The 26279-nt window shown below is 34.5% G+C and overlaps 1 protein-coding gene and 1 pseudogene across 5 annotated transcripts in view; one reads left to right on the forward strand and one right to left on the reverse strand.

Annotated features, from left to right (window-relative positions):
• IMMP1L (inner mitochondrial membrane peptidase subunit 1) overlaps positions 1-26279 on the forward strand; it is a 75474-nt gene that overhangs the window by 15691 nt on the left and 33504 nt on the right. For all 5 annotated transcript variants that reach the window (XR_010841339.1, XM_067038063.1, XM_059070387.2 and 2 more), the window contains one exon: positions 4301-4416. Coding sequence is in view for 4 of the 5 variants with exons in the window: in XM_067038063.1 (XP_066894164.1) it covers positions 4350-4416 (67 nt within the window). In the remaining variant the exon portion in view is untranslated. The remainder of the gene's footprint in view (positions 1-4300; positions 4417-26279) is intronic.
• Positions 6285-7050, reverse strand: LOC131759658 (lipid transferase CIDEB pseudogene; annotated as a pseudogene).

A 26279-nucleotide genomic window follows, 5' to 3' on the forward strand; every position in this document is an offset into this window, starting at 1 on the left:
TCTTTTTCCAGAGCTTTTTCATCATCCCAAAGGGAAATGCTTTACCCATTGAGCAATAACCTTCCCACTCCATCACCGTAGCCTCTGGTGCCTCTACTCTACTTCCTGTCTCTATGAATTTGCCTATCTAGGTAACTCACATAGGTGAAATCGTATAATATTTGTTCTTTGTTAGCATTTGCATAATGTTTTTCACTTAGCATAGTGTTTTGCAAAGTTCATCCAGCTTGTATCATGTGTCAGAACTTCATTCCTTTTTATGGCTGAATAGTATTCCATTGTACGTATATAGCACATTTTGTTTATCCATACATCTGTTTATAGACACTTGTTCTGTTTCCATCTTTTGCCTATTGTGTATACTGGTGTAATGAACATCAGAGTACTAGTATCTGTTAGAATTCCTTTAGGTATATACCAAGGAGTAGAATTGCTGAAGGATATGTTTAACTTTGTAAGGAACTACCAAAGTGTTTTCCACAGTGGCTTAACCATTTTGCATTCCCACCAGCAGTACAGAGAGGTTCCAGTTTCTCCAAATCCTCAGCAACATTTGTTCTTTCTTTCTTTATTTATTGGATAATAGCTGTTCTAATGAATTTGAAGTGGTATCTCGTGGTTTTGATTTGCATTTTCCTAATGATTTGTGATGTTAGCATCTTTTGCAATCTAGATATGCTGAGAGTTTTCCAAATCATCAAGTGCTGATTTCTTTTTGCTTAACTTCCTCAGTTTATCTCCTGTTATCCTTTTTCATTCCTCAATTTATCTCCTTTCTCTCACATTTTACCAAAATCAGCAAGGAGAAACCAGTACATGCCTTCAACATTTTGCTTGGAAATCTCCTCAACTAAACATTCAGGCTCATCACTTACAAGTTCTACTTTTCACCCAACATTAAAACACATGTCAGTTTTGCTACATTGTAACAAAGACTGCCTTCCCTCTAGTGTTCAATAACATCTCTCATTCCCTTCTTGAGACTTCACCAGAAGTCCAGTTAATGTTCATATTTCTGTAACATTCTGTTCCTGACAAATAAGTGTATTCTCTAAGATGATACAAGTGTTCTCAGCCATCCTGTTCACTTCCTTCTGAGCATTCACCATTCACCAGAATCTTCTTAACGTCTCATTTCTATTGGGTTGGCCAAAAAGTTTGTCCGGGTTTTTCTGTACCATTTTATGGAAAAGCCTGAATGAACTTTTTGGTCAATCCAATATCAGCTGGCTCTTCAAGGCAATCTACCAATAGTCTCTTCAGTCTTATTATTTTTCTTAAATTTTTTGTTATATGTTACAGCAACACCCCACTTGCTGGTACCAAAATCTTTTTAATTTCATAGGAATTCCATAACGAATTACCACAAACTTGGTGGCTTAAAACAACAGAAATTTACTTTGTTACAGTTTCCAGGGCCAGAAGTCCAAAATTATGGTGTCAACAGAGCTATGTTTGTTCCAACAGCACTAGAGGAGGATCCTTCCCTGCCTCCTCCAGCTTCTGGTGGCTCCTGTCTTTCCTTGGCTGTGGCAACATAACTTCAATGTCTGCCTTCATTTTCATGTTGTCTCTTTCTCTGTGTCTCTGTGTGTCCTTTTCGTTCTCCTTTGAGGACATTCTCATTGTATTTAGGGCCCACCCTAATCTAATATGATCCCATATTGATCCTTACCTTGATTATATCTGCAAAGATCCAGTATTACAATAAGGTCACATTCTGAGGTTGTAAGTGGACATGCGTTTCGGGGAAAGGGAGAACACTACTCAACCCACTATAGTCTCTTTTTAGGTAATTATATTATAAATGTGTTATAGAATTATTTATAATTTTTAAAACTCAAAGTTTTGTATAATATTTTGTTGTGAGATTATTTCACCATACACTAATACTTTTAATGTTAATATTCATATTAGAAAGTGCCGAATAGGGAAAGCACTTTTCTTTTTAGACTTTATAATATATATTAGAAGTACAGGGCTCTTTAATGTGTCTTTGCTTTTTGATGAGGATATTGTACACATGGGCATACACATACATGAATAAAAGCAGCAAAGTTCTGTTAACTTAAAAAAAAGTTTGTTACTCAGTATTTATTCATACCATATAGTGAGATCCTAAATCACCCCTCAATTGAATGGAAGGAGTGTGTGATTAGATTTCCTTGAGATTTGGGGTGTTTTAAGACTGACTTCAGGGACTTCCCTGGTGGTCCAGTGGTAGAGAATCCGCCTTACAATGCAGGGGACGTGGGTTCGATCCCTGGTCAGGGAACTAATATCCCACATGCAGCCAGGCAACTAAGCCCACGCATCAACTACTGAGCTCACGTGCCTCAACTAGAGAGCCTGTGTGCTGCAAACTACAGAGCCCACGTGCTCTGGAGCCCACTCACCACAACCAGAGAGAGAAAACCCATATGCCACAACTAGAGAGAGAAAACCCGCACACCACAACTAGAGAGAAGCCCATGCGCCGCAGTGAAAGATCCCGCATGCCTCAACGAAGATCCTGCATGCCGCAACTAAAGACCCGGTGCAGCCAAAAATAAATAAATAATAAATAAATCTTTTTTTAAAAAAAGACTGGCTCCAAAATGTTTAGTGAGTTCTTCAAATATTTCAGTAACTCAGAGGAAAAAATATTTTTATGAGTAGCTGCAATATAATTTAAGTATATGTAGTTGAGTGTTCTAATCACGTGGGATTATTAAGATCAAGCACAGTACCTTTAAGTGGATGAAAGTGTATTTAAGCAGATTTTTTTTTTTTTTTTTTTTTTTTTTGCGGTACACGGGCCTCTCACTGTTGTGGCCTCTCCCATTGCGGAGCACAGGCTCCAGAAGCGCAGGCTCAGCGGCCATGGCTCACGGGCCCAGCCACTCCGCAGCATGTGGGATCCTCCCAGACTGGGGCACGAACCTGTATCCCCTGCATCGGCAGGCGGACTCTCAACCACTGCGCCACCAGGGAAGCCCAAGCAGGTTGTTGTTACAGAAAAAAAACGAAAAAAAACAACCCTCACTTTTAAGGGTCCTAAGAGAAAAGGGAAGAAAGATGTTAGGGTCATAAAGAGAGGAGATGAAATAAAACAAAAATTGGGGTTGAAACAGAAATGCATTATAAAGGGGAGGGAAGGTAGATTGGCAAAAATGAGGAAGTATCAGAAAAGTGAAATGTACAAAAGCAAAGGCGAGAAATAGGATGGGGAAGACTTTAAGGAGAACAAAAAATAAGAAATAATGCTATGACTAGCTTAGTGTTAAAGGGTAAAAGATGAATATATCAGAGTTTCTTTCAACTTAAGTCAAATTAATGATGATTATTAGAGAGTAACTGTAGTCTTGATATCATACACTCAAGTCAAGCTTCTCATGTCATTTTCCCTGTAGAAAATAGTAGGAACTGTTTTATGTATTATTCATTAAATTGCAAATAAATATATTATTCATGATATATTGACATGTGATATTGTATATTAGACAAACTATTTTATTATATGTATTTATTATTTATATTTTATACATTTCAAGGTAAATATTCGTATGTTATCTTCTTTTAATGACAAAAATTCGGTTTTTGGTATAAACAATGAAACTTTGTATGTAAACACATATAAAGCAAAATGTTTAATATTTCAAGTAACAGTGGTGATACATCATTTTCTCAGTCATAAGAACTGACATGGAGTTACTATTGTTGAATATGAGGCAGGTTTTGACATCCAGGAGAATATCAAACATAATATGTTTTGCCTTTGACATATGACTGGTCACGGAGTTTTTTTACAGTATCAGGTGCATTCCTCATATTCAGTAAATATCATACTAATCAGACTTAACATACCAACATTACAAACTACTTGTCTGCTGCCTTTGTATTCTTAAAACTAAAACAAACCCTAGATATTCATTCATGCTGACCTGTAGAAATGAATGTTATATCCTCTCTATTACCTGCAAATTGTTTTGAAGGATTTGATATATCAGAACTGTATATGGTTAGCTTATCAACTCCTTTAAGTCCTTGACCACAGCTTTCTCTAGATTGATTGATGTATTATGTCACCCATTTACTTTCTTCTACTTAAATTCTCTGGTAAATAAAGGACTTTAATATTCTGCTTTTTAAAATCATTTTATCCGAAGTATCATTGAATATCTGAATTCAGAATCCTATTGATCCAATAAGGAAGATGCACCTTAACAGCTGAGAGACATTTAGTCATATTATATACTAATTCAACTAAATATGGCTGAAAGAAGCCTTTACTTAATATAATTTTGATTTCCTGCTTTAGGAATCCTGAAACCATGGATCACCTATACATGCTTTGAGACATGCTTTAGATGTTTTTTCTGGAAGCCCTCCCTGCAACTGCCCTAAAAATTGAATGTATCACTGAAAAGACCTATGGTAAGTGGGTTTTTTTCCTTCTTTTTCTTCTGTCGGTTTCATGTTGTGGTTAAGTCTTATGAATGTTGTAATGCTGCTCCCTGCTGGACATCGTGTAATTTTTTTAAGTTGGCACTTAATAGATGGGCAGATAACTGGTTAGCTGGACCCACTATGGAGGGGAATCCTTGGCTGCATTCACAAAAAAACAACAGTATACAACCAAAGCAGCTCTGTTTTCATAATGGGTGATACCCATTATGTTGATATCGAAAGCCTGATGAAAGTGCTGATAGTCTTGTTTCTAAGTTTTATTGTCTGCTTCCTGTTTAGTGGCATCTAAAAGTTGTAACAAACATACATTGAAGGGTGCTTGTAGATGATGGAATTTTTAGGATTTCCTAAATTATATGTGTGTGTATATGTTTGTAATTTGTCCGATTATTAATATTATTATCTCTTTTGTAATCATTTAAATTCCCTGTACGTTTTTCCAAAGGAACTATTTAAAACATCCTTAGTATAATTTAAATTAGACACTGTTGGATCTATTTTGAGTGAGTTACCCTACATTACATTTTATACAGTGGACTTTAAGTGTAACTAGTTTTGTATATCCATACTATAATCTAGCGATCATGTTTTCTAGTATACACATTGAACCATTTTTACACAGAGTGACATTGGATTGGATCTCAGGTGTCATATTTGTGTCCATCCTTTCATGAACCCTCATACTGAATGCAAACACAGGTGTTCCTAAAATTGTTTTAAAATGTGTGAGAGTTACAATTTTTTCTTCCTACTTTTGTGCTAAATTATTATATATTTTTTGGAGTGCAGCCTGCATAAAATTAATATCTGGATGTAATGTAGGTTTTTTTTGAAAGTAAGCATACATTTTATTGAAAAGAAGAAAAAGCAATAGGCACAACATTGAGCTAAGCAAAGATTTAACAATAAAACTGATCTTATACTCTTTAATGACCTGGTACTTTTTTTGTGGCCATTTGGAAAGCCTGTAAAATGTGTTCTTTATTAAGATTCTGGAGAATTAGGCATAGTAACTTATTTCTTTATTATTAAAATATTTCAATAAAAATTAGAAATGTAGACCAAGAAAATAAAATTGTTAGCAAAAAAGAGGAGCCCTTTCTTCCTTCTCTTTAAGAATATATTTTTTCAGAAAGTATATCATTTTAAACTTTTTAATTATGCAATATAACACTATATAGAAACATAAAATGAATAAGTATAAAGCAGACATTCACTAACCATAGATCATTACTGACATACCAGAAGCTCTTGGTAATGTCCTGATTTTTGTGATAACTATTTAGATAATTCTCTTTATAATTTTATCACTTTTATGTGTATTCCTCAGCAATGTGTTCACTTTTAGCCTCTTTTTAATCTTTATGGAATCATATGTATTCTCTTTTTGGATAATCATTTTTGTATTTTTTGTTGGAAATGTTTTTGTTATTTTTAAGGGGAAGGGTATGAAGAAATAGAGAGCTTAAGGTAAAGTCAGATGGCTGACTTCACTGTACTAAAGAGCTTAGGGACAGGAGGAGTTGTAAGGAATTTAGATGTAGCTGCAATCAGAATGGGATCAAGATGCCTGGGGACAAGTTTGTAGCCTTTCAGGGTAAGTGGGAGGCTGGAAAGATCCCTAGGAAAGGACAGCATTCTTGAGGAAAGTGTATAGGCTAGGCATGGAAAGCATTATGCTGATGGGACCTATCACAGTACTGTCAGAGAATAATGGGGGAAATCAGGTGAGTTATCTAGTCTGCACTGCCTCCAGGTCTCCAAACCTGATGCTGTCACAGTCCTCACAGGTCATCTCTTGGAATGAGTCTGGGGCAGAAGCTCAGAGACCCTTCTCAGTAAGGATGGAGGGGACCCTGCTGCTGCCACTGTCACTGCTCAGCCTCCTCCACTGCATGGCAAAGGGTGGAGGAAATTCCCAGCAACGTGGCCCAGGCCTTGCAGCAGCATCATGGAGGTTCAACTGGATGAGCTCCCTGAGTACTTTCTTTGGGCCAAGTACCTGAAAGTCACAACTCATGGAGTAGATTCTGTAGATTGTGGCTTTGATGTTCAGGCCAAAGAGGTCTCAAGGGTTTTGCTTGTATATGTTCAAGGTAATGAGGGTGATGTCCTTGCTGTGCTTGGGATTCTATCAGCCTAGGCCATACGATAGCACCTACTCCTGCTGGGGCTCCATCTCTGCTTGAACTCCAGCATCATCAGGCATGTATCCTCTTCCAACAATTGGAAGAAGTCCTCACAGTCCACAGAGGTCCCATCCTCGTCTATCACCAGTGTTAACCACAGGGTCTCCAGTGCTTTGTCTAGTAGTTCCTGGCAGGTGGCAACTGTGATCACAGACACAGAAAGGTGGCTAGAGTGGTGGAGCTGGGGTCCAGACCCTACAGCGAGTCTTGGAGCTCATATTGGATCCTGATTTGAACTTGGAGACTGCGACCACCTTTGTACTTCCCTTTGGGTTGGTGCTAGATTGCTATAGTGTGACACTGCTGCAGCTGTGGGGTGCCCCTGTGGGGTAGCATGGGACACAGATGGGCCTACTGGTGACCCCCATTGTCTGGAATCATATGCATTCTTTCTTCCTTTACCCAGCATCATGTTTTGAAGATCATCTTCATAGTTGCATGTAGTTTTATTTTATTCATTTTCATTATCATGTGTTATTCCTTTGGAATGAATATGACAGAATTCATCCATTCTGTTGTTGGTGGATGTTTGGGTTCTTTCTGGTGTTTGGCTATTATAATTAACATTTCCATGAACGTTCTTTTATGTATCATGTGTTGATTTTTATGTGTCAAATGGAAAAAGGTCATATATTTTCAGGTTAAAGATAATTGATTATAGTGGTATTTTAAATTAATTTAAATGAATACGTGAGAAAGTTGTTGTATCCTGAGAGTGACACATATTAAATGTTGGAAAAGATTCTGAAGTGATCATAATTTCTTTACTGTAGGCCTTAAATATATGATAGAGTGCCATGTAACTTGTGACAGTTTAAAAATAGTATATGTGTAGTAGATATACAGATACAGATATAGGACCTAATGTAGTAACTCTTTGTTTTACTTTATTAGCACTTTGATTCCATTTACTATTATATCATGTTTTCTATAACTTCTTCACTTTACTGATTAAGGAACTGAGGAGAGCTAAAGAGATTGAGTGAATTGCACAAGGTTATTTAGCAGGTTGGATCTAGAAACCAGCCCAAACTATCTACTTAGTGGCAGTCACAATTTAAAGAAAACAAAGTGAAAAGTGAAACCAGGATATATTCTTTAGTGTGTCCAGCCATTGAAGTGGAGAATTTGCATGACTAGCTTTCAGAAATTATCAGGTATTCTTTTTTTTTTTTTTTTTTTTTTTTTTTTTTTGCGGTATGCGGGCCTCTCACTGTTGTGGCCTCTCCCATTGCGGAGCACAGGCTCCGGACGCGCAGGCCTAGCGGCCATGGCTCACGGGCTTAGTTGCTCCGCGGCATGTGGGATCTTCCCGGACCAGGGCACGAACCCGTGTCTCCTGCATCGGCAGGCGGATTCTCAACCACTGCGCCACCAGGGAAGCCCTCAGGTATTCTTTTGACTCTTAACCAAGAAGTGGCCTTGCACAGGGAATTGTATGTTTAAAGGCCCCCAAAATGTTACTGCACTTTATTACAATTCATCTTCTGAAAGGCAACTGGGTGCTGCTTACCATGTGTTTTTGTTGTTGTTGTTGTTGTTTTGTTTTGTTAGGTAATTCTTGTTTTTTGCTCTCAGTGCATTATATTGACTCTAATGTAAAAATCAGCATTTAAGTAACATATTCATTGGTTAGGTGAGAGCTTAAGTATGGTCTACCCCATCTACTGATTAAGGGCATAGAAAGTAAATTTAAAATTTACTTTGGAGTCAGCAACTTGTCTTGCTGCTTTGTTCCAAGAGACTGAGATTATCTCACAACTGATTTCTGGATGATTGAAATGCAACCTAGATTTGCATGTATCAATACTGTGGTATCCTTATTTGGGGAATAAAAATTATCATGTACATGTTTTCTTATAAAACAGTGATATTGAAACTGGATTTACTTAAGGATTCCTTAAATAGGAAATCCAATGAACTTAAATGGTTGTTTTTAATGATAAAATATTTGACAGGATGGGCTTTGAAATAAAAACAATGTATTAGGTGACATTGCCTATTGAAAATGTCAGTCATAAAGATTAAGCCACCTTTGAAATGATAGCTTTGTAAAGGAAAATATAGAAGTAAAATAGATTTGGTTTCCTGAAAACATTTAAGTGCTCCAGAAAACATTGATTTAAAAGTGAAATGCATTTGACTGCTTTCCCAATTATAAAGTACTGAATGTGAATTTAAAGGAAAAAAATTGGGATGGGGGTGTATATTTGTTTTTAAATGAAAGGAGATACTGGGAAGAGAGATAGACAGTTGCTATCCCAGCATATTAGTCATCAATATGATGATTTCCTACATCAGCGATATTTTTCCAACTTGAAAACTAAGTCAGCAATTTTACATATGCATTTGGGGAAAAATAAACAAAGAACTTCATATAGTTTTTTCCAATGAGAACATCTTTGAGAATTGCCTAATGAACAAAATATTTTAGAGGCCCAAAGAGAAGAGTAGCTTTTTCTGGTATACATTGGAGATGTATATGTGGTGGAAGCAAAATGACACAGCCCCCACTGAAGAAAAATTAGCAATTTCTAGAGAAAGACAAATGCATTTACACACTTGTTTCAACTAATTCTGGGAATTTATTACAGATATACTTATGTACTTATAAAATAACATATGCATAAAAGTTTTCATTGTAGCTTCTTTTGTAGTAGCAAAAGATTGGAAACATCCCTAATGTCTGTCAGTAGGGTACTGGTTGAATGAACTCTGGCATAGCTGTACAGTGAAGTACTCTACAGCTATAAAAATAGAAAGGATGTTCTCTATATGAAGATTTGGAAAATTTTCAAGCATACATTGTTATTTGAAAAGAGCAAAGTTCAAGCAGAGTGTATAGTAAACTACTTTTTGTATAAAGGAGGAGAGGAATAAGATATATTCATAATGGCTTATATTTGCATAAAGAAAATCTGGACAGGTATACAAAATCTAAATCTTGTATGCGGATGGGTAAGGAAAACAAAGTAGATGGGGCTTTTACTGTATATCTTTTAGATTGTTTTTAATTTTTGAATATGTGACTATGTTACTAGTTAAAAATAGTTTTATTTGTTAGTCATATGAGAGAGAGAAAGAAAGGGATAAACCTGCTATATTTCCCACAAAATTAACCAAAATTTTATTCCTTTATCCCCAGAGCCTGGGAAGTAGTAAGCACTGAATAAATATTTATTATACAAATAAAACGTGAACTATATAATCATTAGGTGATCTCTTTTAGCTTCTTTCTCTTTTAAAAAATAATTTATTTTTGGCTGCATTGGGTCTTTGTTGCTGTGTGCGGGCTTTCTCTAGTTGCGGAGAGTGGGGGCTACTCTTCATTGTGGTGCGCGGGCTTCTCAGTGCGGTGGCTTCTCTTGTTGCAGAGCACAGGCTCTAGGCGCACAGCCTTCAGTAGTTGTGGCACATGAGCTCAGTAGTTGTGGCTCGCGGGCTCTAGAGCGCAGGCTCAGTAGTTGTGGCTCATGGGCTTAGTTGCTCCACGGCATGTGAGATCTTCCCAGACCAGGGCTTGAACCCGTGTCCCCTGCAATGGCAGGTAGATTCTTAACCATTGCGCCACCAGGGAAGCCCTTAGCTTATTTCTTAAAGTATCTTTTCAATATGAGAAAAACAGTGTTGTAAATCGTGTGTTGATTCCAGAATAGAAGTATGGGAAAATATTTAAGTGGGAAATAATGAGCTGTATATTGTCAAATTATCATGAAGTTTCATTTAATTTGTAGGATATTGATATTAAAGAATTATATTTTAACTTCACTGAAAAGTAAAATAAATGTTTTCAAAAGATTCCCATTAAATTAGGTAATAAGCTTTCATAATAAATAAAAGCTTATGAAATTTGAGGGCAATGGGGAAAATGGCAAACATATTCTTTATACTGCCTTATCTTCTGTGCTACTTTAGTTTCTCACATAAGGGCAATTTTTCAGTACTGAGTCTATTTTAGTAGCTCTTTTATAATAGCAGCAGCACCAGCAGCTACTCTGACGCAAAGGCCAGTTTTCTCTGAAAATATGGTATTGTAGCTTGGGAGCTGGGGAATATAATAGGGTGAATAGCTGTTGCTCCTCCATTTATAAGAGTTCAGGAACTTATCTTACCTGTTGGTTTGAAAAATTGATTATTCAAATAAGTAGTATAAGAACCTTCAGTTTTCACCTTTAGATTATACATACATTATTTGTTCCTAAATTTCTTATGGCAAGGATTTTGACTACCTTTGTATATCTGTATTTCTGTGCAAAATTGCATTTTTAAAGAAAGCTATATATATGGAAAAGTGTACATATTATAAGTGGATGGCTCACTGAATTTTTTAGAAGCCAAATACAATTATGCAAACAGTACCCAGATATGAAAAAGAACATTATTAGCACTGTAGAAGACACCTTCATGCTCTCTTCCAGCCACTGTCTCCCTCCCTGCGCAAGGATTACCACTGCCTTGACTTTTAATAGCATAGATTAGTTTTGCTTGGTTTTGTATTTTATGTATAGAATTATACAGTATAATTTTTTTATGTCTGGTTTCCTTTGTTCAACATTATGTCTTGAGATTCATCTACATTGTTGCATGTAGTTGTAATCTGTTCATTTTCATTGCTGCATTCCATTATATGACTATATCACAACTATTTTTTATCTATTCTGTTAATGGACATTTGGGTGATTTCCATATAATGTTAAATATAAACATTCTAATATGTATCTCCTGATTAATATATTTATGGGTTTCTGTTGAGCATATGTCTAGGAGCAAAATTACTGGATCATAAGTACATTTATTTCCAGCTTTAATCAAAATTGCCAGTTTTCTGAAATGGTTGTACTAAATGAGAGTTCAAGTTGCTCTGCGTCTTTGCTAACGCTCACTTTTCCCCATCTCTTTCATCTTTCAATTCTGGCGGGTATAAAGTAGTAAATCATTATACTGTTTTAATTTCTAGTTCCCTGATGATTGATCAAATTGAGAACTTTTTCATATGTATATTGACTATTTGGTTATTCTCTTTTGTGAAATGCCTGTTCACTTCTTTTGCCCATTTTTTTGTTGGGCTTCCTTTTTCTTTGATCTGTAGGAGTTCTTTATATATTCAGAACATGAGTCCTTCATTTTTATAGGTATTGCAAATATTTCTCCAACTCTGAGGTTTGCCTTTTCAATCTATTAATAGTGTTTTTGATGAACAGAAGTTTATGACTTTAAAGTAGTCTAGTTTGTCATTTATGTTTAGTGCTTTTTACATCTTAAGAAATAATTGTCTACTCCAAGGATGTTCTGTGTTCTGTGTTTTTCTCTAAAAGTGTTGTAATTTTACCTTTTGCATCTGTAATTTTTAGCCTGTATTTTCTTGTTAGGCAGTTTTGTTTCTTTTTAGATTCAATCTATGTCTCTAGACGGATAAACAAAGTGGACTTTTGTAAATGAACATAATTATGTACCTCCTACAAAATACCCCCTTAAGAAAAGAGTATGTAATCTGTGTTTACCTTACCTGCAGCTTTAATGTACTGCTTTATTTATTTGTTTGTTTGTCTTTAAGGAAAGTTTACTAGAAAATCCAGGAAGGAATTTCTGGGGTGGGAAAATGTTATGATTTTCAATATTTTTAACAATTCTAGTATTCATAAAAATGTTTATCCATGAAATTTTGTGAAGTATTTACAGACGTAATTCCAGTTACCTCATTTGGGTATAGTTTACTCTGTAAAAGTTTAGGATATTTAATTGAGGAGAAAAATTAGGTTTTAACTTTAGTCATCAAAGCAATATGAATGCTGTCTATTATATTTGAAAATTATTTTTATAAGCTTTTTTAAAAACATCTTTATTGGGGTATAATTACTTTACAATGGTGTGTTAGTTTCTGCTTTATAACAAAGTGAATCAGCTATACATATACATATATCCCCATATCTCCTCCCTCTTGCATCTCCCTCCTACCGTCCCTATCTCACCCCTCTAGGTGGTCACAAAGCACTGAGCTGATCTCCCTGTGCTATGCGGCTGCTTCCTACTATATAAGCTTCTTTTTAATTATTTTGATTTTAAGTAGGATTTCTTGTGAGCATCCATTTGTGTACAAGTTAACATTCATAAGGCCTTCAGTGATACTTTTTATTATTCAAAAATATTTTAGGTATTTGTTCTATGTGCTATTATTTATATTGCAGCTAAGTGTTTTTATATACTCTGGTATTTTAGTTTTTATCTTGTCAATAATGTTTATTGTTAACTTCATGATTATTGTATTACTTAACTTTACATTTATATTTCATGAGAGTAATTGCCTATTTAAAAATATATTTTGTCTCTGATCACAGTGCTGAAATTAAAGAAAGGTGGTTGTAGTTGACTCTTAACTAAGCACCTAGATATTTTTCACTTGTCATCTACATTTTTTAGTTTAAAGCATAACATTAAATATAATTTTATACTGGCTTTTATTTTAATTCATGCATTTGAAAACTGAAATTCAGATAAAAGATATTTTCAAAATAAATTCAGCATATTATTTATGAGTGGAGCAACACATTAGCATTGGGTTCACAATAGATCATATCGCTTTTATTCCATCTTACAAGCTTAGCAGCACAAACAGAATAATCAACATATTATTTGGCTGTCATCTGCTGAACAGAAACCAGAGATCACAAGGAGGTTTTCCCTAGCTGTGGTGATGGCCTTTTTGTTCCAAGCCTCCATCTGGGAGGGCCATGGTGTGTTATCATATGGAACGCGGGGTTTTCTGTAATCTGCTTAGCTGCACTGCAGTTTGAATCTTCATTCCATGTTTGTGTAATTTATAATTTTAATGAGACCATGGCTCTTGTGGGCTTTGAAATATATTAAAAGCTCTTTTGTGCATATGCTTTTGTTCTTGCTTAATAGGCTCAGTGTATTTAAAACTGATGAATTTTTATTCATGAATTTGGATGTCTGGGGATTAACTTAGACTGAATATCATTGCACTGATATATTGATGACTAGAAAGTTTTTTATTGTTATTATTTTGGGTTTTTATGTGTGTCTATGTGTGTCTATGTCTGTGTGATACTTGTAACCAGAAAAGAAAAGAACTTAAATAATTTTAAAAGGATAGAAAAAAGTGGCATGGCTAGGTCATGAAGAATTGATTTAGAGTTTACCCATCTTATTTATTGATACTCATATTTCATCTTTAGTCTTAGTATTTTAGATACATATTATGAAGGAATAATTATGAAAAAGCAACTTTTAAATGAGTTAATACCTTACATACTATTGTTTATATTGAAATAATATTCCAGTGTGTGACAAAGATAGACTGTGTTTTAATTGTATGATATCAGTTGTCTGTGGTCATACTAAATCAGCTGTTAACTTTCTTGAATTAAATTAGGTATATGTTTTATATTTTAACTATTTACAGTTTGCCTTGTTTCTGTAAAACACCTTTTATTAATGGACTATTTTTTCTTTACCTACATTGATGAACTGATGAGAAGACTAATGAAAAAGCAGTTTTCTAGTAATTTATAAAGTCGATCTTTTACATTGTGCTAAAATTCTGGAATATACTAAATGCTTCAAATCTCTATTATAGTTATTACTTAAAATGTAGTTTTAAAGTTTGAATATAGACAATTATATAGCACCTTAGGCAAAAATCCCGGCCCTTTCTAGATCCAGACTTTTTTGAAGTTGCTGTTTATTGGACTCATTGAGGGATAACACACAGACCTTACTAGTCTTTTATGAAGATGCCCAAGCTGTGTTTTTTCTTAAAACCTTTGTTTACTGGGTTAAAGCATTTTTGTAACTATAAAACATTCTTTTTTGGTACATGTTGGTCATTGATTTGGCTGGTCCCTTCTTCTCCCCTACTACCCTTAAGCTAGAAATATGAAATAGAAAGTAAATTACAACAGTTTGTTTTTCTTTACTAGGCTTTTCTATCAGATTTGATACTGGAATGTTTGTTTTTCATAATAACCCTCTGCTTTAGTGTTTTTTTTAGTAGTACAATTTCAGTTAGCTTAGGAGTATGTTATTGAAATTGTATGATCTGCTAGAGCAGTGCTGTTCCATAGAAATATAATGCAAGTCATATATATATATATATATATATATATATATATATATATATATATATATAATTTAACCCATTAGATCCAAAATATTATCTTTTCAACATGTAATTAATACAAAATATTTTATTCTGTTTTGTACTGTCTTCAGAGTCCAGTGTATATTTTATACTTACAGTACATCTCAATTTGGACTAGTCACATTTCAAGTGCTCGATAGCCATATGTAGCTAATGGCTACCTTATTGAACAGTGTAGCTCTAGAGTATTACATATAAAAAATCATAACAGAAATGTGTATTTTTTGCATTCTTCATTAATTTTCTTGTAATATCCTAATAAAATAATCAAAGAGTATTCATGTGCTATAAAGTTGAAATTACATATAGTGTTTTTTATAGCTCTAGCACTGATAATATTGGTGCCTGATTCATACACAAAATCAGAATTATGTCACTTGACTCTGAGTATTTATCAGATATTACGGAGCTATGCTTACAGGTATTGTGATGATAAGGAGATAATAATGGCCAATGTAATGGATGTAGTATGTTCCTCAACAATTGTGGGCAAATCAGGGTTGTCAAATAAGTCATATTTCAGGTATACTGAGCAGCTTAATTTTATAAGAATCCCATGGCAAATCTTGATACTTCTTTTTTTCTTTAAATAAAGTTGAGAACTTCTTCTCCTCACATTCTTAGAATTTTTCTGGATAGGTATTTGTGTGAATGAATATGAATCTCTTTTCATATATATTTTCTTAGAGTTGGTACAGCTTTCACTTTCCTGGAAGCAAACTGAACAAAGTATTGTTTTTTAAATATATCTAGGATTCCATACATTTTAAATGCTCTGTATATATATAAATATAAAGAGAGGTTACTTCACTGTGTACTTTAAAAGTATACAGTTAAGAATTATAAAACTTTGAATTATAATTGATTTGAATTTATTCAAATATTTTAAAGTATAAAATGATCAAGATGATTTGTATAAAATACTGCTACTGTAACTACTTTATAAAAAAGTAGAGGCCTTATTATATGGAACTGACCTTCTTGTTCGTGTATGGTTTAGGGAGAAAATCCTGTTTGTGAAACCTCTGAATAATTCACATTTTCTAAATTTTGAGGGAAATGAGCTAATTTTTATGTAATCTAACTTCTATGTAGATATTGGCTGATGCCTGTTGTATTCTTTTACTCACTTAAATTTTTATTGACTTCTCTTTGTGACTTATACATTTAAAGTTGTTGGCATAAAATGTTGAACTGTTCTTTAAACAATGCCTCTAGTTTCTTGGAGATGATAAATCCATCCATTGATTTCCTAATTTTATTATGTACACAGTCAATTGTAATCCAAGATTACAGCAAACAAGATGTTAATTTCTAGCCATAATCTATGTACATTTCAATTACAGAGCATGATTGTTCTAGAAGCACAGAATAAAAAGGAATAACATTTGTGCTATCCTCACCGGAGCTGTCAATAAAAGATGTAATAGGGGATTTAGGAATCTGGAAATGGCCAACTAATTTATGTGAATCTATTTTATTTCAGCTAGAAAGACCAAGCTCTTTTTCGTCTGCACTGCATATTGCAGAGCACAGGCTGTCTATAGAAAACCAGGCGGCTGCATATGGATAGTCCCTTGATATCATTCACTTGCTGTGTAATCTTATTATGCAAAGTTCTAATCTTCACCTAGAATGAATGCCTCTGGGTCAGAATATAGTCATATCAGGGTTTTTGAGGTCATGTTTTGTGATCCTTAGCTTATTCTTCTAAGTAGGGCTGGGATTTAAATGGTATTCCCCAGACGCCAGCAGATAGACAGCAGAACCTGCTGCCTTTTTGGAAGACAAGACCAACATGAGGTCCCTAGTAGGATTAAACTTGATTTGTAGCTGTAGGATTTTTTAACAGATGTATTATTGGACAGGGAATAGGGGGCCACCAGCACAGCAAAATTGAATCACGACTGGCATTCTCAGGGAGTTTGCTGTCTGCTAAAGCAGCAGCTGCATGTGGATTTGACTTCTTTCAGGTGAAGCGACTTCCAGTCATTTGGAAAGGATGGGATGAAAAGGAACCTTGGTGATAATTTTGATGTCTGCAAGATTTAGTACCAGTGTAATGGGATTATCCGTAACACCTTCACTGCAGAAAAAGCCACCTGGCACTATAACTGGCAGCAACTGAGAACTAATCCTTTCCCATCTCTTGGATGTCATTCATGAAGCTCAAAGCGATTTCTATCCTGCTAACTATGATTAATTTTATAAACAACAACCAAAAAATTCAGGTGATCAAGGCAAAGAGTATGCTTTTTTATTATTTAAAATGTTGCCTTATTATAAGCTATATGACTCAAAATTATGGAAGACATATATAGACTATAAACTATGTATGACTTAAAGTGTATTAAAATGTTCAAATAGAAAAGTTGGTTATTGTCTTTTATACTTTTTCTAGTTTGGTGATACAATGTATTTGCTATTGGTAAAGATTTATATTTGACATTAAATATTAGTTTAAAGACTTTAGTGTTCTTTTAGATATGAGGCCATTAGCAATAAATCCTACTGTCTATAGGTATAAGGAATTGGAGTAATTTGTTTTGTCATACGTTTTACCTGTTTTATGACTGTTTCAATTCCTGCTGATTAAATGTTTTTAGTGAATAAAATGTTTAATGATATCAAAATATATCGACATATACTTTTGATAATTAAGGAAATGCTGACTCAAATTGCTGATTAAAAAGGCTCTTTGTGAAAGTGTATGATCTTATGTAAAAGTCATAAAATAGTTAATATTAATATTGAATGACTATTTTTTTAAATCAGAAATTCTTAGTCAAAGTTTTCCTTTAGCAGATGGGGGTTTAGTTGCTTGCTCTAGAATCATGTATTAGTTAATTGAGGTTTTCTTTTTTTAAGCATTTTATTTCAACCAAAAACTTTATCAGCTACTTTGTTTAGAGGTGTTAATTATTTTAATATTCTTCTCTTACATGGTCCAGAATAAACTGAGAGAAAATGAAGTGAAATTATCCCATCAGTCACCCAAACAGTATGCAACATAACTGCCAAGACTGGAAAAGATAATTAGGGTTGTCAGTGTTATGATCCTGGAATACTTTTAAAATATTTATTCATAGGACTTGGTTTTTATCTTACTGTGTTTTTTGATTTAGTAGCTTTATATTTGAAAAAAAAGATTATAAAACCTTTATCTTAATGTTTTTAAACTTAAAAATCTTAAATATAGGTGACTAAAGTAATTTTGAAATTATAAGAATAAGTGAAATATAATCATCCATTATGCATAATATATTGATTTACTTGCAGCCTCTGTTTATGTGTAGTACATTTTACTTTTCTCCATATGAGGTCTTTATCTAAAAAAACAATAATAAAATATAATAAATTTACGTAGCGATCGTTGGTCAAACCTACCTAGCAAATTTGTTATTCTTAATGATTTTTTTAAAACTGGTTCCAAGCTATTGTATTCCAAAATGTGTTTCTTCGTTGGTTGTCACATTTAAAATGAATGAATGAGAAAGCTTAATAATATTTCTACTGAACTGCATTATGTTCATTTATAAAGGACTTCTTTAGCCTTCTGTTTGTATTTTTACTATTTGAAAAGCTAAACTGTTTATGTAAAATTCTATTACACTGAAAAGATCTGTTCATGAAATAAGTGGACTAAAAGCTTTTTTTAATCCTCATAATATAATTACTTGCATTTTAAATATACAATATTTGGCTTATGTGTAATTTCAAATTATTTTGTCAGGTATTGTATTTCTCCGGTTAACTTTCTATGGTAGTTAATAGTATTATATAATTATTTCAAAAAAGTAGCTTTCCTTTCAAAATAAAATTTGTCTCAAATCTTTTATTAAACATGGTCACTGTTTACTTCTCTGTTTTTTAATCAGCTATTTACTGAGTGGCATTTGAGGGTTAGTGTTTTTTCCTTCCCTGTCCTAGCCATTGTTATTTGATTAGAAATGGTTAGCTCCTTTGGAAAGTCCCAACTAAACTCATCTTAATTAAATTCATTGTAAACATATAGGGTCTTCTCAGTGACATACATTCTTTTCAAATAGGTATCCGTTACTTGAATTTAATACCTTGTTGATAACATAAAGTTGACTCATCTTTAAAAGCTACAGCTAATAAATTTATTGCACAGGTGACTCATAATGTGTCAATAAAACTTAAGGGAGTTATTTTTGGAGATAAGAAAAAGGTATATAAGATGGGAGAAATGAAGAAAAATTTTAAAAAATAAGTCAGTTGTAACAGTAGAGCAGGATGGGGATCATAGGACTTATTATTTAAGAGATGATAAACTTTTCTTTCTTTTTTGGTAATTTGTAAGCCTTAGTATTACCTCTAAAGGGCCATGCATGAACTGTAGACTGGCACACAACAGCTAGCCTATAATAATGCTAAATGATATTTCTTCCATTTGAATGAATATCCTTCAACTATTGCTGTACAACTTGTATATTGTTCTGAAATAGATGGATTATATAGCCATTGGGGAATTATTGGTAAATGAATGGGGTGGTTTTGGTATTTCACTGTTTGGAAGCTGGTACTTAATTGTATTAAAAGTGTCAAGTGCTTATGCTTTATAAACATAGAATGAGTTTTTATTTTGTATATATATGTATAAAAAGTGAACTTCAGAAAATAATATTGGATTTTCAAAATCATTGAAATGTTAGCATTATACAGTTTATTTGATGATGAAAATTTATAGAACTCTCCCAAAGTTAACATTTAGTTGAAAAATAATGAATGGTTAAATTTTGTCAAGTTTCTGAAAATGGTGAGTATGTCTCAGTGGTCTCAAATGACAGCACAAAGTTCTTAACTGGGTTTCCTTCCTGGGAGCTTATTAAAACTACTGATTCTGCAGCCTTGTTCCCACAAATTCTAATTCATTAGCTCCATGATGGGAGCCTGGAAATTTGGATTTTAAATTAGGTTATTGAGTTATTTTGATGTTGCAGTCAAAGTTAAAGCAGTATTCATTGCTTTAAACCTTAAAGTGCTGTCAATTATTTCCTCTGAGGATGAATCAAAATAAATAGATATAAATAAAATTTTCATTGATTATGGGGATAACTGCTCCTTGAATTTGCAGTTCTAGAATGTAAAAAGTATCTTCTGCACACATCTTACAGTAGATTTAACATTACAGATTTGAACAATTCATGAGCAGCCTTGAAGGTGATTTTGAAATGGCAGGAATTTGAATCACTTTGATGGAGAGGCTGCTGTGTGAGATTGAATTATTTAGCTATTGAACAGAGTACACCACTCAACATCCATGTTGTAATGAGTCTTTGTTGTTCTCTTCTTGTCACAGTAACTTCCATTCACGGTCAGAAATGGACATATATCTTTCAGTTACTTTGTATAGATAGATATAATTCTATGGGAAAAGTGTATTTTGTTGTAGATATTCTTGAATTTTAGAAATCGTAGAGGTCTCAGGAATGTCATAAGTCTACTGTTTTTTCTTGTCCAAATGAAGGTAAATGTAGCAAAACTATGATGTTGGGATTTGTTTTCTGCTTCACATCCTACTCTCTTCTCACCTTTTCTTAATGTGAATCCTTCTTTAAATGCTAATATATTCACTAACTATTCCATGTATCAAAACAAAAAAAAGTATGATATTAATCACTTCTTTGAGTGACTACTTATACTTTAAAATAAATGAAGTTCTGTAAACTGATAGTCTCAATTAACCCTGACACTTCACATTTTTTCCTGTTTCTGAAATAAAACACTTTCTCTTCTTTTCGAAGGAATTCCAGACGTGAACAATCAAGGTGGATATTTTCTTTATGGCTTTGGGTATTCTGAAATCATTGTAAAGGCTACTTTAATGGTTAGATCTAAATCAAGATCTTAGACTTGTACTCCTATTCCCAGAAACTTCTAAGGATGGAGAAATGTCTACTTGTTTTTCAGCTTCTAGAGTTCACTCTGCTCCATCTTTTTAGCTAGTTTTAACATCAGTCCAACCTCTCTCCCATGCCTATTTTATAAATAGTCTCCAACAAAGTTCTTCGATTTTTATTGAGAGGCAGTAGAGCATAGTGGTGGACTTTAGAACCCAACCTCCTTGTTTTGAATTCTGGCTCTGCTGTGTATGAGCTGTGTGATTTTGAATAGTTCCTTAACCTTTCTGTCCCTCAGTTTCTTTATCTGTAAAATGAGATACTTGATAAAATGAGTTCTCATAGAGTTATTGTAAGAATTAAGTGAGTTAATATATGTGACTAGAACAGTGCTTGGCACTCAAGAACTACTATTTAAGTACTTGCTGTTATTGTTGTTACTGTTATTTTGGTTGGTATTTGAGGATTTTTTTATGTATATTGAAAGAAGCCATTATTACCTACATCCGACAAAGTGTTTTCTAACTTTATGTTATAGGAAGAAAAAATTTTAAAATCTATAATGTAGATGTAGAACATTGAAAGTAGACAACAATCTTGCTCCCTTATGCCAGTATTATGTGGAGTTTTACTATATTTTAATCAGTCTCTTAAAGGTTTTCTGGGGAGGATTATTGTACGTTTCCTTTCCTGTATTATGTGGCACAGTCACAATTTAAAATTTTCATTTCTTTTTTTCTAGCTTTTCTATTAGTTATCTGATAGAGTACATAGGCTCCCCATTAAAGGAATTGGTTCTCTACATTAATAACTCAGTGTTTTAATTGAAGTATAGTTAATTTACAATGTTGTGTTAGTTTTAAGTGTATAGCAAAGTGATTCAGTTATACATATATACTTTTTCAGATTCTTTTCCATTATAGGTTGTTACAAGATATTAAGTATAGTTATCTGTGCTGTACAGTAGGTTCTTGTTGTTTACCTATTTTATGTATAGTAGTGTGTAAATGTTAATCCCAAACTCCTAATTTATCTAACTCCATTTTTTAAAAATGTAAATGTAATAGGGAATAAAAAGTAATAAATTCTGTTTCCTAGGTGGGATAAAATTCTGTATGCCAAAGCTTCCCAACTTTTTCCACAGCACACATGGAATATGGTAGGTTATCTGGCACACAGTAATAAATGACTAGATGAGCAAGGCTGCTCAAGGATAGAAGTGGCCATTGGCCACGTGGGAGCTTAGAGCAGTTGTTCTCAAATTGTGTTTCAAATCATCTGGAGAACTTGTTAAAACACAGACTGCTGAGCGATACTCCCATTCTGATTACATAAATCTTGAGTTTGGCCCAAGAATTTGCACTTCAAACAAATGCCTGCTGATCTGGGGACTACACCTTGATAACTCCTGGTTGAGTGTGTCAGTATTTTGATGTGGCAGGTAGAATAATTCCACCCCTCACTCCAAGATATCCATGTCTTAATCCCTAGAACATGTGAATATGTTACCTTACATGGCAAAAAGGACTTTGCAGATGTGATTAAATTAAGGAATGTGAATGAGGAGATTATCATGGATTATCTGGGTGGGCTCAGTTTAATCACAGGGGTTCTTAAGAGTGGAAGAAGATGACAAAATGAAACCAGAGAGTTAGAGGGAGATGTGGCCAAGGAAGAATGGTCAGAGAAATGCAGTGCTGCTTACTTTGAAGTCGGAAGAAGGGGACCATGAGCCAAGGAATGTTTGTAGCTTCTAGAAGCTGGAAAAGGCAAGGAAATGGATTCTTCCCTAGAGCTTCCAGAAGGGAATGCAGCCCTGCCAAACCTTGATTTTTAGTTCAGTGAGACACATAGTGGACTTGTGACCTACAGACTGTAAGATAAGAAATTTGTGTTGTTTTAAACCACTAACTTTATGGTAATTCGTTACAGAAGCAATAGAATACTAATACATCTGTAACCAGTTCTCAGTTTACCAGCTTGCTTTGTGCTGAGAGTTCTCGATCTCTGCTCTTGACCTCAGCTCATGAGATTGAGAAGATAAAAACCTGAATTAAGAGCTCCTTCATTTTTCTACCATCAAACTGACAAAACTATCAGTATTCGAACACAGCTTTTACAACTGTATACTTTAAGATTGAATTTCATGACATGTGAATTATATCTCAATTTTTTTAAAAAAGAGGCCTTCCCACTCCAACATGATAGAAAATATTGTGGGAGTTCTCATTGATGTTGTATTCTTCCTATGAAAATTCAGAGTTTTTGTTTTGTTTTTCCTCAGCAGCCAGGTAGTGTGTGAACAGGTCACAAGTGTGTGAACAGGTCACCCTTAATCCTGTCAAGGGTTGGTTGTATACCTTGTTAAGGCTGATCCCTTTCAGTTTTGCCCTCACTCTCCGTGGTAACCCTACTGTAGTCATAACCAGCATGGCCAGCCTTGGAGGGTCTTGAAGTCCAACCCCTGTCTCCCTCACATTGCATGGTATTCTGTGGTTGCTAACATCTCTGTTTAGGTTTTTAGCCTTTTATTTGCTGCTTTCTGCTGAGATTCTGGAGTCTCACTCTGCTCAGGTAGCAATTTAGGAGTTGGCTAGCACTTCGTGGCAAAATTGCATGCTGACTTACAGTTTGACCCTCCTGTGCCGTCTACTTTGACGGCCATAAATTCCAACCTCTTTCTTAGCCAAATGGAACTGCCACTTTCTGCTAAAAGTTTTATTTTCCTGTTCTGTAAATTGGCGAGTATTCTTGGAGAAAAGGCCAAGTGAATGTGTTTACCTTATGTTCTTCCCTTCTTTCATATATACTTGCCCCGCAAGGCTTGCCTATATTGCTGCCTAATGCCTTTAAACAGCTATTTTGTTTATCCAGGTTTTGCAACCAAGAAGTTATTCTGGTGTAAGTACTCTTTCAAAACTGGCATTGAAGTCTTCCTCTTGCCTTCTTTATGTCAGTGTTCAGGCATCTATTTCCCTCTCCTCTTCTCCCTCACTTACCAGTAGTCTCTCTTCATCTCCCTGTGGGATTGTTACCATCGGCTCTCAAGCATATGCTACTGTGTCTCTGTGTTTTAAAAGACTTGCTAAATACCACATTCTTCCTATTACTCTATTGCTGTGGTTCTCAACTGAGGGCCATTTTGCATCCTGGGGACATGTGGTAATGTCTGGAGACATTTTAGTTTGTCACAACTAGGGAAGGGGTCCTCCTGGCATCTGGAGGCCAGGGATGCTGCTAAAATCCTACAATGTAAAAGATAGCTGCCCACAACAAAGAATTGTCTGGCCCCAAATGTCAGTACTGCTGAGGATGAAAAACCCCGCTCTACTGTTTAGCTTGCCTTCATAGCCAGACTTTGGCAAAGACTTGACTGTATATATTGTCTCCATTTCCGTGTCTCCCTTTTATACTTTCTTTAACGTTTTTATTTTTCTCAGGTGATTTTTCAAGGTCAAATAGTGCTACAAAGCTTATAAAGAGAACAGCAATGTTCTCTCAGCACCCCTTGTACTTTACTTAGTTATATAGTTTTGGCCAGTTCGGTGTTGATGGAACAAAGGTGGGGTTTTTTTTGGATAAAAAGATGAAAAGATGGGCTTCCCTGGTGGCGCAGTGGTTGAGAATCCGCCTACCAATGCAGGGGACACGGGTTCGAGCCCTGGTCATGGAAGATCCCACATGCCGCGGAGCAACTAAGCCCGTGTGCCACAACTACTGAGCCTGCACTCTAGAGCCTGTGAGCCACAACTGCTGAAGCCCTTGCGCCACAACTACTGAAGCCCACGCACCTAGAGCCTGTGCTCCGCAGCAAGAGAAGCCACCTCAATGAGAAGCCGGCGCACCGCAACCAAGAGTAGCCCCCGCTTGCCACAACTAGAGAAAGCCCATGCACAGCAACGAAGACCCAATGCAGCCAAATATAAATAAATAAATTTATTAAAAAACAAACAAACAAAAAGTTAATCAGGATACTCTTTATACTTTTTCTTTCTTCCTGCTTGTAACTTGGATATAGCAACTAGTGTTAATAGAAATAAATCCCTTACTTAAGTTACTGTTTTCTAGTTTTCTCTTGTTTGCAGTAGAATATAGTCCTAAGATAGTCATTTTTTTTAAGACTTCCCATGTATGAAACTTCCTTTGAGTTCCAGAGCTCCAGTCTCTAACATGTCCAGTTGGATATCTCACAAATATATCAATTTTAACATGACCAAGATCAGACCCTTCATTTTCTATCCCAGTGTATGTGTGAGAGGAACCTTGTAAATAGACTTCCATTTACCCAGTTACTCAGTCCAGAAACTTGAGGGTCATCCTGATTCTTTCCTTTTCCTTGCCATTTATTTTGCCCCCAAAGTTTCTCAAATCTGTCCATTTTACTCCATCTCCATTGCCACTTCTGTAGTTGGTCCAGCCTAACTACCCTCCCAGCATTTCTAATCTTGCCCCATTCCAGTCCTTTATCTACACAACTGAGAGTGATCTTAAATTCTAAATCAGATCATGTTACTCTCCTGCTTAAATCCTTCAGTGGCTTCCCCTTAGTCTTAGAATTAAATCCAAAGTTCTACAAGACTTGAATAATTTTTCCTCTTTCTCTAGTCTCATTTTATGTCCTTCACACAGTGCTCCAGTCTTCTTTTAATTCCTTAAGTACATGCTTTCTGTTTCATCTGCTTTAAATGTTCTTTCCACAATTTCCATAGTTATTTCATCTTTCAGGACCTAACTCCAGTGGTATTTTCTTAGAGAAATCTTTCCTGATTAATCCTTAAGAAAAATATGTCCCACCAATAATTCTATATCACTTTACCCTATTTTTTCCTTTATGGAAATTATTTAATATATTTATATGTTTGTCTACTTTGTATGTGTGTGTGACATCTGCCCCAATAAGCTATAAGCTCTATAAGGGCAGGCATCATGTTCATTATTGTATTTCCAGGGCTGAACACAGTATTTGGCATATAGTAGAAGCTCAATAAATATTTGTTGAATGATTGAATGACCTAATGACTATGAGGACACCCCTTTTTTTCCAAGTGTTTCTTTTAAAAAAAATTCTATTATAGAGTTGAAAAAAATGTTATACACATTCATATACACTCCATCTGGATTTACAGTGAACATCTTGCCATATTATCTTTCTCTATTCCTCCATATATATACATATATATGTGTATGTATATATAGTTTGTATATGTGTGTGTATAAATTTATCTACATATGTCTATATATTAGTAGCAGAAGTAAACCATGTGAAAGAAAGTTACAGTTACATTCATCTTTAAATCAGTGTTTTTCTCCTATGAACAAGATCATTCTGCATAGTCATGATATTGTTAAATATAACATTGAAATGATGATGTATTTTGATTTACAGACTATGTTCAAATTTCCCATAATATCTTTTATTGCTTTTCTTTTTCTTTTGCTTCAGGATCCAGTTAAGGATTTCATATTGTATTTGGTTGTCATGTCCTTGTATTTAAAATTATTCTTATAATTTAAAATAATAACCTTATTATTTTATTAAATTTATATTTTAAGTGTTCAAGTTGTTTATGGATTATGATACAGATGTGTCTGATTGTTCATAATTAGATTTAGGTT

Source organism: Kogia breviceps, chromosome 7 (genome assembly GCF_026419965.1).
Source record: "Kogia breviceps isolate mKogBre1 chromosome 7, mKogBre1 haplotype 1, whole genome shotgun sequence".
In the NCBI taxonomy this organism is placed as follows: domain Eukaryota; kingdom Metazoa; phylum Chordata; class Mammalia; order Artiodactyla; family Physeteridae; genus Kogia; species Kogia breviceps.